Genomic DNA, 13,818 nt, shown 5'->3' with positions numbered 1-13,818 from the left:
TATTCCCCCTGAGCCCCACTGGGCTTGTGGAAGCGACTGGCCGCCTGCTGGAGCCTCGGGGCTCTAAGACCAACTTGCCCCGCCGTTGGAGCCTCGTGGACTCTGTAGGTATGACCCCGCATGTTGAGAATACACAGGGGGGGGGGGGGGAGAAATGGGCACCGGCAATGTGCCCCAACGTGGAAATGACCGCTGGAGCGGCCCGCTGCCTCTCGGGGCCGCTCTGTCACCACAGGAATGCCCCCGGGAGCCTCTTGAGAGTCTGGCAGGCTCTCAACTAGAACACCGCCCCACTGCCACTACGGAGCCCCACTCACCTGACGGCGCTGGGGCAGGAGAGCTCCCGCTTCTCGGACTCATTGGACGCCGGCTGGGGCAGGAGAGCTCCCGCTCCTCGGGGCTGTCACTTGCTGCGGCCGGACTCTTCTTGGTGCGGCGGGCGGGGCTCCTCTTCTCCGGGGCTCTCCCTTTGGTGATGCAGGAGCGCGGGGTGGGCTCCCGTTGGCTTCCTGTTGTCCCACGGTCCCGCCCCCGGCCTGCCTGACTTCCTGTTGCGGGCCGAGCGGCGGCGGGGATAATTTCGGGCACACCAAGGTCAGCACGGTTTCTGGCGGGGTGGGCACCCGCCAGGGATATGAATAATAAGGAAACCACGGCAATATGCGGCGTGGGCAGCCGCTAAAGTGAAAATAAAGCGCTCTGAGCGCTAGGGGCAAATCCAGCGCTCCCAGGTGCTGTAGGGCTCAAGAAAGTAAAAGTAAAGCGCTCTCATGCGCTAATGCCCCCAAAGTCCAGCAACAAGTCCTTCAGGGGGTGGGTGGGGGGGGCAAGGCTGGGCCCAGGGTCCTCCTAGGCAGGGAGGCAATCCCCAGTGGCTGTCCTCCTGGCGCCCAGCAGCAGCAGGCCCCCTTCCAAAATAAGGTCAGCAAGGAACAGTCCACCAGGCCTCCAGGATATCCAGGGGCTGGGCAGGGCCCAGGGAGGCAAGCCTTCCCCTGGGCCCAGCAGCAGCATGCCCCTGGTAGATTCCAGTCAGAAACAAGAACATTGAGCATGAGGTCACAGCCTCATTTTATACAGAAAATACCTTTGTCTCTAGGGTGTAGGCCAAACCAGACGCAGCTGGTTTGGGAGCACTCTGATGGGCTCAGCCCCTCTCACTATTCACTGGCCAGGCTAGGGTCATTAGACGCACCACAGGGGGCGGAACCAGCATTGTGTGGGGAAAGCCCAGCCCTATTCAGGTCCCAGGTGCAGCCATCAACATGCAGATCTCCCCATTCACCACCGGGGCAGACCCATCCAGGCTCCAGGAACCTGGCACACCAGCCAGCTACAGCCAATCACAAGCCAGCACATTCACTGCACAGACAGGCCAACTTCTAGAAGTGACACTTACACATTAGACACAATTATGCCGCACACATCATCGCGCAGCATTCAATCACACGAGTCCGCACATATCAAACTCGCAGCTGCACTCCCCACGCATCAGGAATTACCATGGACACACATTCCCCATGCATTCCTATGGGAGGGCAGGCCAATCTCACACACGCACTCAGAGAGCGCACGCACTTTACACTGCGCCACAGTGCAAAAGTGCGCAAAGACCAGAAATCATTATGATTATGTAATAATACCAGGCAAAGTCTTCAGGGGTGAACCTGCCAGAAGGGCCAAGTCCAACAGGACTCCACCAGAGGCCTCTGATATCCGCCTCTCCCAAGAGGGACGCATCCGTCTCCACTGTGTGCTCCGGTTGGGGAAGGGAGAGGGATCTGCAATTGACCCAATCTCGATTCGTGAGACACCACTGCAATTGTCTGGCAGTGCCCTCCGAGATCTGAACATGACCGGACAGGTTGCCTTGATGTTGCGCCCACTGGAACTTCAGGTCCCACAGCAGAGCCCGCATATGCCATCTGGCATGTGTCACCAGCAGGATGCAGGAGGCCATCCTGTCCGAAACCCAGGATAGAGGCTTAAAGATCGGAATCATAGCCTGAATATCCCGGACTCGTAGCTCGGGAGGATGAACCAGAAAACGCCAAATCCAGAACTGCTTCGATGCAGGGGAGCTTCTGAGAGGGACTCATGTGCAACTTCGGCAAGTTGATGGAGAAACCCAGCAAGTGCAGGAGGTAGGCCGTAGTCTGGAGGTGGTTGACGACTGCCTGGGGCGAGCCTGCCTTTAACAACCAGTCGTCGAGGTAGGGGAAGACTGACATCCCAGACCTGCGCAGATGAGCTGCAACCACCGGCATCACCTTCGTGAACACCCGAGGGGCACTGGTAAGGCCGAAGGGGTGCACGGCAAACTGAAAATGCTCCTGGCCTACCGTGAACCGCAGGTAGCGTTGGTGGGCTGGCAGGACGGGGATGTGAAAATAAGCGTCCTGCAATTCCAACGCCACCATCCAGTCTCCAGTGTTGATGGCAGTCAAGACCTGAGCCAGAGTCAGCATTTTGAACTTCTCCTTCTGGAGGAAGCGATTTAGGTCCCTGAGGTCCAATATGGGGCGCAGAAAGTAGTGGGAATAACAACCACTCCCTACTTCCTGCCCGGGAATGCACTTGATGGCCCCCTTGCCCAAAAGAGGGGCCCGACTTTCTGTCGGAGAAGAACCAAATGATCCCCAGACATGCGGTGGCACCGAGGTGGCATGGTTGGAGAGGAGGACTGAAAGGGAAGGGCGTAATCTTGGCAGATTATCTGCAGCACCCACTTGTCCGACGCAATTTTGCGCCAGTGGGAGAGGTGGGGGCGAATCCTGCCGCCCACCGGCATGGGGTGCTCCCTGTAACTCAGATTAGGAAGGTTTGGAGGTGGACGGACCCGCATGCTGGTTCCCCGACCCGCCCCTGCTGAAACAACGGCAGCACTGAGGCTGGTTCTGCACAGGCTTGGTGGATAGGCGTGCCCTGGTGTCTCTTCCTTGGCCACAAAAGGAACAAAAACCAGGAGTGGCCGAGATTTTAGTAGAAAGACCTAAGGACTTGGCCGTAGCCCGTGAGTCCTTAAATTGCTCCAGGGCACTGTCAGCCTTGTCGCCAAACAGGCGGGTGCCATCAAAAGGCATGTCCATGAGCGAGCTCTAGACTTAGGGTGAGATCCCAGACAAACGCAACCAGGTGTGGCGCCGCAACGCCACAGTTGTAGAAATCGCCCTACCCAATAAGTCAGCAGTGTCCAACCCACACCGAATGGCAAACTTAGCTGCATCCTTACCCTCAGCAATCGCCTGAGAAAGGATAGCTGCACCTCCTCATGACACTGAGGCAACACCTGAGCAACGGCATCCTACACCGCATGGGAGTAGCGGCCCAACAAGCAGGCGGTGTTCACCGACTGCAGCCCCAAGCTGGCCGAAGAGAACAACCGCTTCCCAAACTGGTCCAGCCTTTTAGAGTCCTTATCCGGCAGAGCCGTGGGGAAGGCACTCTGCGATGTCTAGGCTTGAATGACCAGGCGCTCCGGTGTAGGGTGAGTGGTCAATAAGGCGGGGTCACCGGGCGCCCGTCGGTGGCGTCTGATGGCACTTTTATCCACCGGGGCCCAGGTGGCTGGCCTCGACCAAGTGCCCAAGAGGACCTCTATAAGAGTGTCATTGAAGGGAAGCAACAGCTCTGATGAAGTAGATGCCGCCTGGAGCACCTCGGTGAGGAAGTTGGTCTTGAGGGCCACTGTGGGAGGTCCTCAGCAGCCCGACGGAGTACCATCGTGTAGGAGGCACCTTCCTCCATTGTAGGTGGGGGAGAGGCGAACCCCGGATCAGAGGAGACATCCAGGTCGCCTGCATCCTCCAAGTCATCCACCCAATCTTGCTCTGAGTTACATGGCCGGGCAAGAGGGTCCTCGGACTCTTCTGAGTCTTCGTTCGCCTCTGGTGTAGAGGGGGCCGGTCGCGGCGCCAGAACCGGAGAAGGGAAGAATAGCGCCGGCCAGGGCCGGACTGGCGCCGCCTCACAATGCAGATCCCAGGTCGGAACAAAATGGTCATGGAACCGGGGCAAGGGAGGGATAAACGGCAGCCAGTGCGGTGCCGGGGCTGGCAACGCCGCACCTCATGGTGCCCGGCCCGGATCCAACGGCGCAGGATCCTGTGGCACCGGGGCTGGAGATGCCGGGCCATTAGGATGTGGACACGTGACCGCGGGGCCCGAAGGCGGGAGCCCGAGGCCTAACAAGGCGGTCCATGGCAGCAAGGAACTCTTGCACCTGTTCGGGAGTCGCCAACGGACCCGGGTATGACAGGTAGGCCGCGGGACTCCCAGGCTCCAGAGGAGCCGCCCCCTTGTCCGCCTCCGGGGAGCGACGGGGGGACGTCGGAGAGCGAACCCGCTTCTTCAACTTCTTTTTATGGCGTCGCTTACCGGAATCCGAAGGTGAAGACTTGGAGCCCGAGGAGCGACGCCTCTGATCCCGTGAGCGGTCCCGGAGAGGCCCCTAGACCTGGAGCAGCGGTGTGACGGATGCTGGACCTCCAGCAATTTTCTACGCTGATCCCGCAAGGCCTTGGGGGGCCATGGCTTGACAGTCCCGGGAGTCGTGATCGGTCTCCAGGCAGTAAAGGCAAACATCGTGGGGGTCCGCCACCGACATATTACGGCGACTGGCCCCACAAGTCAAAGCCGGGCATCCCTACTTGCACCAGGAGAAAAAAGGGGGAGACAAAAGACTCAAAATAGTAGTCAAAAAGTGTTACAAAGTCATCCTGTGCCCTGGGCACCCCCCAACTTTTTGCTGGCTGGAACTGGTGTGGACTGACCCTGGGCTCTGTTTAACCAGGCCGAAGGGCCAGTGCCAAGCTAAAAGGAACACATTAGAATGCAGTTAAGACACCCAACATACACTAGGGTACAGTGGGGTACCCCTGTAATTGGCATGACCTACCCCATAAGCCCCTAGTATGTAATAGGGGAGGGGATTGAAACTACCTAGAAGTCTCCAGTATCCTGGGGCATGGCAGTTTAGAGGCCAGCAGATTTTCTGCACTAGCATGTGTGCAGTGCTGAAGCCTGAGGTCAGTTTAAAAGCATCCCTGGTGGCTAGGACAGCTTTTAAACCTTAAAATGTGCCCAAACTCGACTATGGGGATAGGGGCCCTTAAAAATGAAAAACTTACCATGTTTTTGCATATTAGGAATCCCCGGGGTCACCCCTAGGTATCCCAGGGGTGGGGGGGGGTCAGTTCTCTATAAGGTACGCCCTTATAAAATGAGTTTTTATATGCCTGAGTAAAGTGAAATTTTAAATTTCACTCCCCATATTGTGTTAAAGAGCTGCTCAAATTCGACTTTGATGCTAGAAGAATTGGGTAAGGATAATCTGCATGATTTCTGCAGATTCAGAACCCCTGAAGTCTCCCCTAGTTGCACAGGGGTTGGGGGGTCCTGTAGAAATTAGGGAAATAATATTAAATATGGTTTTATAAGCCCTGGTTCTTGAAAAGTGGCCCAATTCATTTTCCCATTGCAAACTCCATGGCCCATTAATTTAACATGGTAGGAAGTGATTGATTAATAAATATTGATAGGAGAGGACTAACCGGACCATTCAAAATCTTCCCAGAATGGTAGTAGTAAATCCAACAATATTATATTGTTCAATTTTTCCTAAAGTGTACATACAAGAAGTTATGAGACTTTCTTGTTTGTAAGTCCAAATTCAGCCTTTCAGTGGTCTTCCCTGATTGGTCAGAGTTAAGTGGATTAGCCAGGCTGCTGGGGGGGCAGTGTGCTGGTCTATAGGAATGCCAGGCCAGGAGGTGGCGTCGTAAACTATGCTCTTCAAAGGCAGAGGGGTGGCCTGGGTTTCAGTCCACTCCTGACAGTCTTGACCCAGAGTCAGGGCTAGGCTTAATGAATGTATGTGCAGATGGTAGAGGGAGAGTCCATGGAAATAAGCCATCCCAGGGGGTGTGTTTAGCCAGCTCTTACCTCCTTGCTGGAAAATCAGCACTTATGGATTTGGAAGAATGATGCACTCTGGGACAAACTAATGCCACACTCTACAGGATGTGGTCAGACCTATGAGGAGTTGCCCTGCTCTCATTGGTCAGCAGTGATCTAGTGCTTGACCCAGAGAATTTTGAATAAGTATCTGAGAGGGGCAGAACCCTCCAGATCTGCTGCTTGAAACTGAATGAAGCAAGAAGTGCCCTGCTGAAGTTTTTGCTGTGGAAGGAACTCAGGCCTGGCCTATGAAGACTGCACCATCTGAAACTACAGCCCTGTGGATTACCTTGCTGCCAAAAGACTCAAGAGTAGAACTCCCTGCAAGCTACAGGTTAACAGAGCTCACCTGGACAGCCCCACAACGAATTCAAAGTTTGGAGTACCAGTGGATTTGTAAGGGTTTTGTTCAAGTGGATTGCGGAATTGAAGTTTCACACTTTCAAGGACCCTCTTGGAGATTCCAGAACCTTGGATTGTGTGTTGGATACTTTGGGACCCGCAAGCAGAATGCCAGGAAGGTGTTCTAACTGGACCCCGCTTGCTGAAGAAGGCGGCCCACTACAGTGGTGAGAATTCTTTAGAACAATTTATAAAGGTGTGTCCCTGACAGAGAAAACAAAAAGACTTAAAGGGTCGCTGTTGGTTTCTAAGCACTAGAAAGTGACTAATCTATAGAAAATTCATATCTCTGGTTCCCTACAGTGGATTATTTTCGTTTTGGTGTCATTTAAAAGATACAAATATTACCTATTTTTATAAATTGGTGTTGGATTTTTATTTTGTGTTGTGTCTTAATTATTTACTGAAATTGTGTTTTTAAATGCTTTACATACCTGTCTTTGAAGTTAAGCCTGTCTGCTCGCAGCCACGTTACCAAGGGTTGAGCAAAGGAATAATTTTCTAAGACCTATGCTGAGTCCTATCATGTGTTAGTGGCCTTATTGCCAGTGGCAGACCTACATTTGCCCCTACCAATAACCCACGTTCCAACAAAAAGTATCTAAGGTACGTGCTCAATCCGGATCTGCGCTTACTGGCGCGAAAAAAGAAAGAACTGACATCAGCGCGCATGGGTGGTGCCTAAGTACTCTCCGTGACGTCATCTCAGCGCTGACGACATCATTGACGGACGCGGAGCCGCAGGACGCCACCTACTGACACGCAGGGGTACTGCTAAGCAAAACTTTCCGGATCCAGTCTGATGCCTGGGGATATTCTAAGGTAAGGAATCAACGTGTCTCTTTCAGATGAGTTTGGTATCCCGAGCTACTCAGTATGAGCATGGATCCTCGATCCGACTGCCACTTCGAGAGGATCTTCTGTCGCAGCAGCAGGGGACGGTCCTCCACCCGAACCTGTCCAGCCTCCACCTACATGTGTGGAGTTTGAGCAGCGACAGTTGATTCCTTTTGACTTGCCTCCTGAAGTCTGTGATATCATTCTGGCAGCCAGGCGTCCCTCCACTAAATCGGTATACGCCAGCAGGTGGAACAAATTTGTGGCATGGTGCACAGCAAAGGCTGTGGATCCTCTTTCTGCACCCCTTTCAGAGGTTCTCCTCTTCCTTCTCTCTCTTGCCCTGCAGGGTTCTGCTCTGGGCACTATCAAGGGCCATCTTTCTGCGATTTCGGCCTTTCTCAGGCTCCCTGATAAGCACTCTCTTTTCAAGTCCCCTGTTGTGAAGAGATTTCTCAAAGGCATTACTCACCTTTTCCCTCCTATTCAGTTTGTGATGCCGCGGTGGGATTTGAATCTGGTTCATTTCTGATGTGCGCTCCTCTTGAGCGGCTTCGCAACTGTACTCTTTGTTTATTGACTTTGAAGACTGCTTTCCTGGTTGCCATCACCTCCGCTAAGCGCGTGAGTGAGCTCCAGGCTCTTTCCTGTAAGCCTCCTTTTCTGTCGGTTCATCCGGACAAGGTTGTGCTTCACACTCGTCCTTCCTTCTTGCCAAAGGTTGTCACTGCCTTCCGCATTGGGCAAACTATCACCTGGCCCACTTTCTTTCCGCCTCCGCACCCTTCCAGAGAGGAAGAGAGTCTCCACCGTCTGGACCCAAAACGTGTGCTTTCATTTTATTTGAATCGCACACAACAGTTCCGGGTGGATGACCAGCTCTCTGTTGGCTATGTGGGCGCCAAGAAAGGGCGGGCTGTACACAAGAGGACTATCTCCCGCAGGGTCGTCTTGTGTATCAATGCCCGTTATTCTCTGGCTAAAAAGGAACCTCCGGTGGGGTTGCGCGCCCATTCTACCAGAGCGACAACAGCTACTACTGCATTGGGACGTGGTGTCCCCCTTGCAAGACATCTGTCAGGCAGCCATGTGGGCCTCGTTGCACACTTTTACCAAGTATTATTGCCTTGACAGTCAAGTCCAGAGAGACGGCTTCTTTGGCCATTCTGTTCTCTGAGAGTTTCTAGTGTGATCTTGGTTTGCAGACCCACCACTGGGGTTGCTATTGCTGGGGTATCTATTCTAAGGTAAGGAATCATTTAAAGGTTTCCAGGTGATACCGGTAACTATGTTCTCACCCGGGGCTGTCAGTGGCCGGTGCATTTTGGAAGTTTTTGACCTTAATAAACTAAATTTTAGATTAGTGGTCCATATTAGGAATATGTAGATAAATAGATCTCCGCCTCTCCCATGTGGCCGCCCCATGCCAGGAGGGACGCATCCATCACCACTGTGTGCTCTGGTTGGGGAAGGGAGAGGGATCTGCCATTGACCAAATGCCGGTTCTTGAGCCACCACTGCAACTGTTGAGCAGTGCCCTCCGAGATCTGGATGGAATCGGACAGGTTCCCCATATGCTGCGGCCACTGGAACTTCAGGTCCAACTGCAGAGCCCGCATATGCCATCTGGCATGATCGACCAGCAGGAGGCCTTGAGACCCAGCAGCCTCCGGTTCATCCTGACCGAAATTCAGGATAAAGGCTGAAAGATCAGAATCCTGAACCTGAATATCCTGGACTTGCTGTTTGGGAGGATAGACCCCAAAGTATGTCGTGTCCAGAACCGCTCCGATGAAGAGGAGCTTCTGAGAGGGGATCCGGTGCGACTTAGGCACGTTGTTGGAGAACCCCAGCAAATGCAGGAGGTCGGTCGTAGTCTGGAGGTGGGGGACGACTGGCCGGGGCGAGGCTGCCCTCAACAGCCAATCGTCAAGATAGGGCAAGACTAGAACCCCTGATCTTCACAGATGAGCTGCGACCACCACCATCACTTTTGTGAACACCTGAGGGGCGCTGGTAAGGCCAAAGGGAAGAACAGTAATCTGAAAGCGCTAGTGGCCTACCGTAAACCTACCGTAAAGCTGGTGGGCCGGCAGGATGGGAATGTGGAAATATGCGCCCTGCAGGTCCCACTCTACCATCCGGTCTCCAGGGCAGGCAAGGGCTGAGCCAGAGTTAACATCTTGTAATTCTCCTTCTCTGGCCATTGTCCTTCTTTGGCACCAGAAAGTAGTGGGAGTCACAACCACGTCCTACTTCTGGGGGAGGAACGCGCTCGATGGCCCCCTTGGCCAAGAGGGCCGCACTTCCTGTCGAAGAAGTGCCGAGTGATCCCCCAACATGCGGTGGTACTGGGGTGGCATGACTGGAGGGTTGGAGTAGCCCCTTCTGACTATTTGTAAAACCCACCTGTCCGAAGTGATGGTGCACCAGTGGGGGAGGTGATGGTGAATCCTGCCACCCACTGGCGTTTGATGGGCATGAAAAAACAGTGTCGGAAGGTTTGGAGGCAGTGGTGGACTGACCAGCCCGCCGGCCTCCTGACCCAGGTCGGCGGGTTCCATGTCCACGGCCGTGCTGAGACTGTTGCTTCGCAGTCCTGTGGCTCTGAAGTGAATGTGGCAGGCGCCCCTTCCATGTCCACAAAAGGAGCAAAAAGCAGAAGGCGGAGGAGGGCGCCAGGCGGAAAGGCACAAGGACTTGGCCTTAGACCGCAAGTCCTTAAAGCGCTCCAACGCACGATCTACTTTGTTGCCGAACAGGTGAATGCCATCAAAGGGCATGTCCATCAGAGTGTTCTGGACATCCCCAGAAAAAACAGTTGTCCTCAGCCAGGCGTGGCGATGGAGTGCCACTGTTGTGGAAATCACCATGCCCAGCGAGTCGGCAGTGTTAAGGCCACAACGAATAGTGAACTTGGCTGCTTCCCTCCCTTCAGCAATAGCTTGAGAGAGCACTGTACGGGCCTCCTCCGGACATTGAGGCAGCACGCGCGCCACCGTATCCCACTCATTGTGGGAATAACAGCCCAAGAGGCATGCAGTATTCACAGACCACAGCCCTGAACTGGCGGAAGAAAAAATCTTCTTACCGAAAGGCTCCAGTTTCTTGGATTCCCTGTCCAGAGGTGCCGTAGGGAATGCACTCGGGACGCAGAGGCTTGGACAACCAAACTCTCAGGGGTAGGGTGTTGGGAAAGGAAAAGGGGGTCGCACGGGGCCAGGCCATGGCAGCAGGCCACTTTCCTATCCACAGGAGCCCCTGTGTTGGGCCTGGACCAGGTGCCCAAAAGAACATCTGAAAGTGCATCGTTAAAAGGCAGCAGTGGCTCTGCAGAGGTAGCTGCCGTCTGAAGCACTTCTGTTAGGAGGTTAGTTCTGACGGCCACTGTAGGGAGCTCGAGGTGGAGGGACTCAGCCGTCCTACGCAACACCACTGTGTAACTTGGACCCTCCTCCGTAGTCACGGTAGGAGGAGGCAGCATTCCAAGGTCAGGAGAGGTATCAAGACCACTGGCATCCCCAACTCCTCTGCCCAGTCTGGGTCAAACTCACCATGTGCTGTGAGAGGGGTCTGAAGACCCCTCCCAGTTCTCCCCTTCCTCCGAAGGCTGACGAACAGTCCGAAAATAATGAGGAGGGACATGTGGATAGAAATCCCCTATGGGCGTCGGAATCGGCATCGAGCGCGGTGTCCACATCGGGGCTGAAACTGGGGGCGACGTCATCCGGTGGGCTGGGCAACTTCGGAGCAGGTGTCACAAGATCGACCGGGATCCAAGCCCGGAAATATGGGGGTCCAGCAGGGCCGCAGCCGACAGCGATGCTGGAGCCGTCTGCATTAAAGAGCTAGGACCACAATCGGGCCCGCAGGTCCTGAAGGCGCACCGGCAGGGCCCGATGGCCCAAAGAGGCGAGCCATGGCTGAGAAATTCCTGCAGTTGGGCCAGAGTCGCCAACGGATCCGGGAAGGGAAAGTGGCCAGCAGCGACTACTTAGGCTCCTCGGGGGAGGCACCACCCGCACCCTCAGCTGCGAGACCGGCGAGGGGGAAGTCAGAGAGCGAAGGCGCTTCTTCGACTTCTTGGAATGCTTTGTCTTACCTGACCCAGACTGCGAAGACTTTGATCCCGATGAACAGTGGTGGCGGCTTTGCGACCGGTCCCTCAACCTCCCACGGGACCGGGACCGGGACCTTGACTGCCGGACTTCTAGGAACTTTCGGGACCGCTTCCACAAAGTCTTCTGCGCCATGGCCCGGCAGTCGGAGCACGACTTGGGGTCGTGGTCGCGCTCCAGGCAGTAAATACACACGCGGTGCGGGTCCGTCACCGACATCATGCGATGACAGTCCCCGCAGGACTTGGAGCCAGGCATCCCTACTGCACCAAGTCGATCAACTCGAAAAAAGACAAAAAGCCTTAAAAAACTCAGTCAAAAAGTGACTGGGAGTACCGCTGTCTCCGGATCTGCACTTGCTGGCGCGGAAAAAGAAACTTATGTCAGCGCGAGAGGGCGGCGTCTAAGTAGCTGCCGCGAAATCATCTCGGCGACCACAACGCCAACGACTGACTCGAAGCCGCAGGACACCACCTTCCGACGCGCAGGGGTTCTGCTGACAAAAAAATTCCGGATACAGTCGGACGCCTGGGGGTAATTCTAAGGTAAGGAATCTATCACTACGTGTTCCTTTCAGATATTATAATCCAATGCATCTTGTGTTATGTTTTACCCATAAGAGGTAAATTCAGTTCTTAAGTCTTTTTCATGAAATCATCTTTTTGTCCATCGCTAACATTTTTTAACCTTTTTCTGTTTAGGAATCGGAACTGGTTGTAAACCGTCTGCATGGGAGGGTGGTATATATGAAAGCGGCATACTTATGATATTGGCAGACATTTACTGAAATGCCTAAATATCTGTCATTGTATGCAGTCCTTTCAAATACTGACCAACCAACCACCTGGACCAAAACTAAATAAGAGCGGGTCCCATACCAATTGCTTGCCTTTACAATGCAGCTTGGTCTGTGCCCACCACAGCACCATCTATCCCAGGATTATTTTCTCCTCCTTCAGCTTGTACTTGTATGCTGGGTTCTAATTGTCAGTTCTGAACATAATGGAGTGATTTCAAAAGCAAGTGAACCGTCTTACCTCTGTATAATTTCGGTAAGTAGCACAACCACAGGACTAAAGGGCAATTTCGAATTCACGAAACACAAGGCAATTTGTTGTGTTGCGTGAGTGGGAGAGCGCTGAAAAGCCATATCTGTTACGATATAACGCTCTTCATCTCTCTTCTTGGCGCACATGAGTCTGCCTAGTGCCAACGTAGGCAGGATTTTTTTGTGCAGGGATACCTCCCTGCACAAAAACAATACTTAAAGGCATATTCCTCTTTCTACGTGTGCTGTAGAATACAGCACACATAGAAACTCTTAAGAAACAAAGAAAAATAAAGCTATTTCTCCTCATTATGCCGCTGTCAAGTAGGTGACCCATTTTCGTGCAAATCCAGGTCTACAAGTCTATGTAAATCTGAGTTTGCACCAGAATACAATGGTGGATACATGGGAATGTCCACAGTAACGCCTAACCTACAGAAAGTAATGAAAGACTGTGCAATGCGCTGCATTACTTTATATTTACTAAACCATGCAAAGTGGCTTAGTAAATGTCCAAACTGATTTTGCGCTGGGGCTGCGCCACAAAAGAAACGCAACTCCAATGCAAAATCCTAGTAAATCTGCCCCTAAGATTTCAGTCACCAACACGGATGCCGCGTAAAAATTGTTAAGCTGGTTATGTGCAAAACATTGATGAGATTTGAATTTCCAAACAACTTCCAAATGCATTATCACAGTGTTGTCAAGTTTTCAGCTAACCTCTTGAATGTCGAGTCCTCTCAGGATTGAGGTACCTGAAATATACCTTAAATAACATTACTCTGGTTTGAATTTCTTTAGGTGCTGAGCCCAAGTCGACAGCTCCAGATCCAGCGCCCGGCCAGGCTGCCCCTCTGCAGGCTGTCAGGCCAAAGGAGAAAGCGAGCAGGATGCAGGAACTGCTCTCATCGGACTCTTCCAAATTAAAACATGCAAAAGTGCAAACCACCAGGGAGCCTGTTCCTGGGCATACTGAGGGGCAGATTGTCGAAAGAGCGACTCAGACCAAGAGATCTACTAAGGCTGGGATCTCGCGACACAGGCACGGCCATTCTGCTGCAGGCACCCATCCTGTGTCTCAGGTCAAGGACACATCTCAAGCCATGGAGATCACTCAGTACTTTTTTGAGGCCGTCTCAACTCAGATGGAAAAATGGTACGAGAGGAAAATTGAGGAAGCGTATTGCCAAGCAAATCGGAGGGCACAGCACGATCAGGCGGCCCTCAAAGAGTGCATCAGGAGCCTAGAAGAGGAACTTAATAAATTAAGGACACAGAAGGAAAGCTAGCAGGATGAACTTGGTAACCTAACTCAGAAATCAGACTGCCATTTTGGCAATGAAGGAGGTTGCCATCAGCCGCCTTTGTGCAGTTTTGCACACTAAACGGACCTGATCAAGGGATTGCTTTTTCATGTTAAAAAAATGCCAACGAATCTCATCTAGAAATAGTAAA

The 13,818-nt window shown here is 53.2% G+C and overlaps 1 protein-coding gene across 4 annotated transcripts in view; it reads left to right on the top strand.

Moving 5' to 3' along the window:
* The window catches only part of ANKRD6 (ankyrin repeat domain 6), a 694,439-nt gene extending 680,621 nt beyond the window's left edge, over positions 1–13,818 (top strand). For all 4 annotated transcript variants that reach the window (XM_078648269.1, XM_078648270.1, XM_078648271.1 and 1 more), the window contains one exon: positions 13,165–13,818. In XM_078648269.1, the coding sequence (XP_078504395.1) occupies positions 13,165–13,652 (488 nt within the window). In that variant the 3' untranslated portion in view covers positions 13,653–13,818. The remainder of the gene's footprint in view (positions 1–13,164) is intronic.

This window comes from Lissotriton helveticus, chromosome 6 (genome assembly GCF_964261635.1).
Source record: "Lissotriton helveticus chromosome 6, aLisHel1.1, whole genome shotgun sequence".
In the NCBI taxonomy this organism is placed as follows: domain Eukaryota; kingdom Metazoa; phylum Chordata; class Amphibia; order Caudata; family Salamandridae; genus Lissotriton; species Lissotriton helveticus.
The sequence above is the reverse complement of the archived record's forward strand: the minus strand, read 5'-3'. Positions and strand labels throughout refer to the sequence as shown.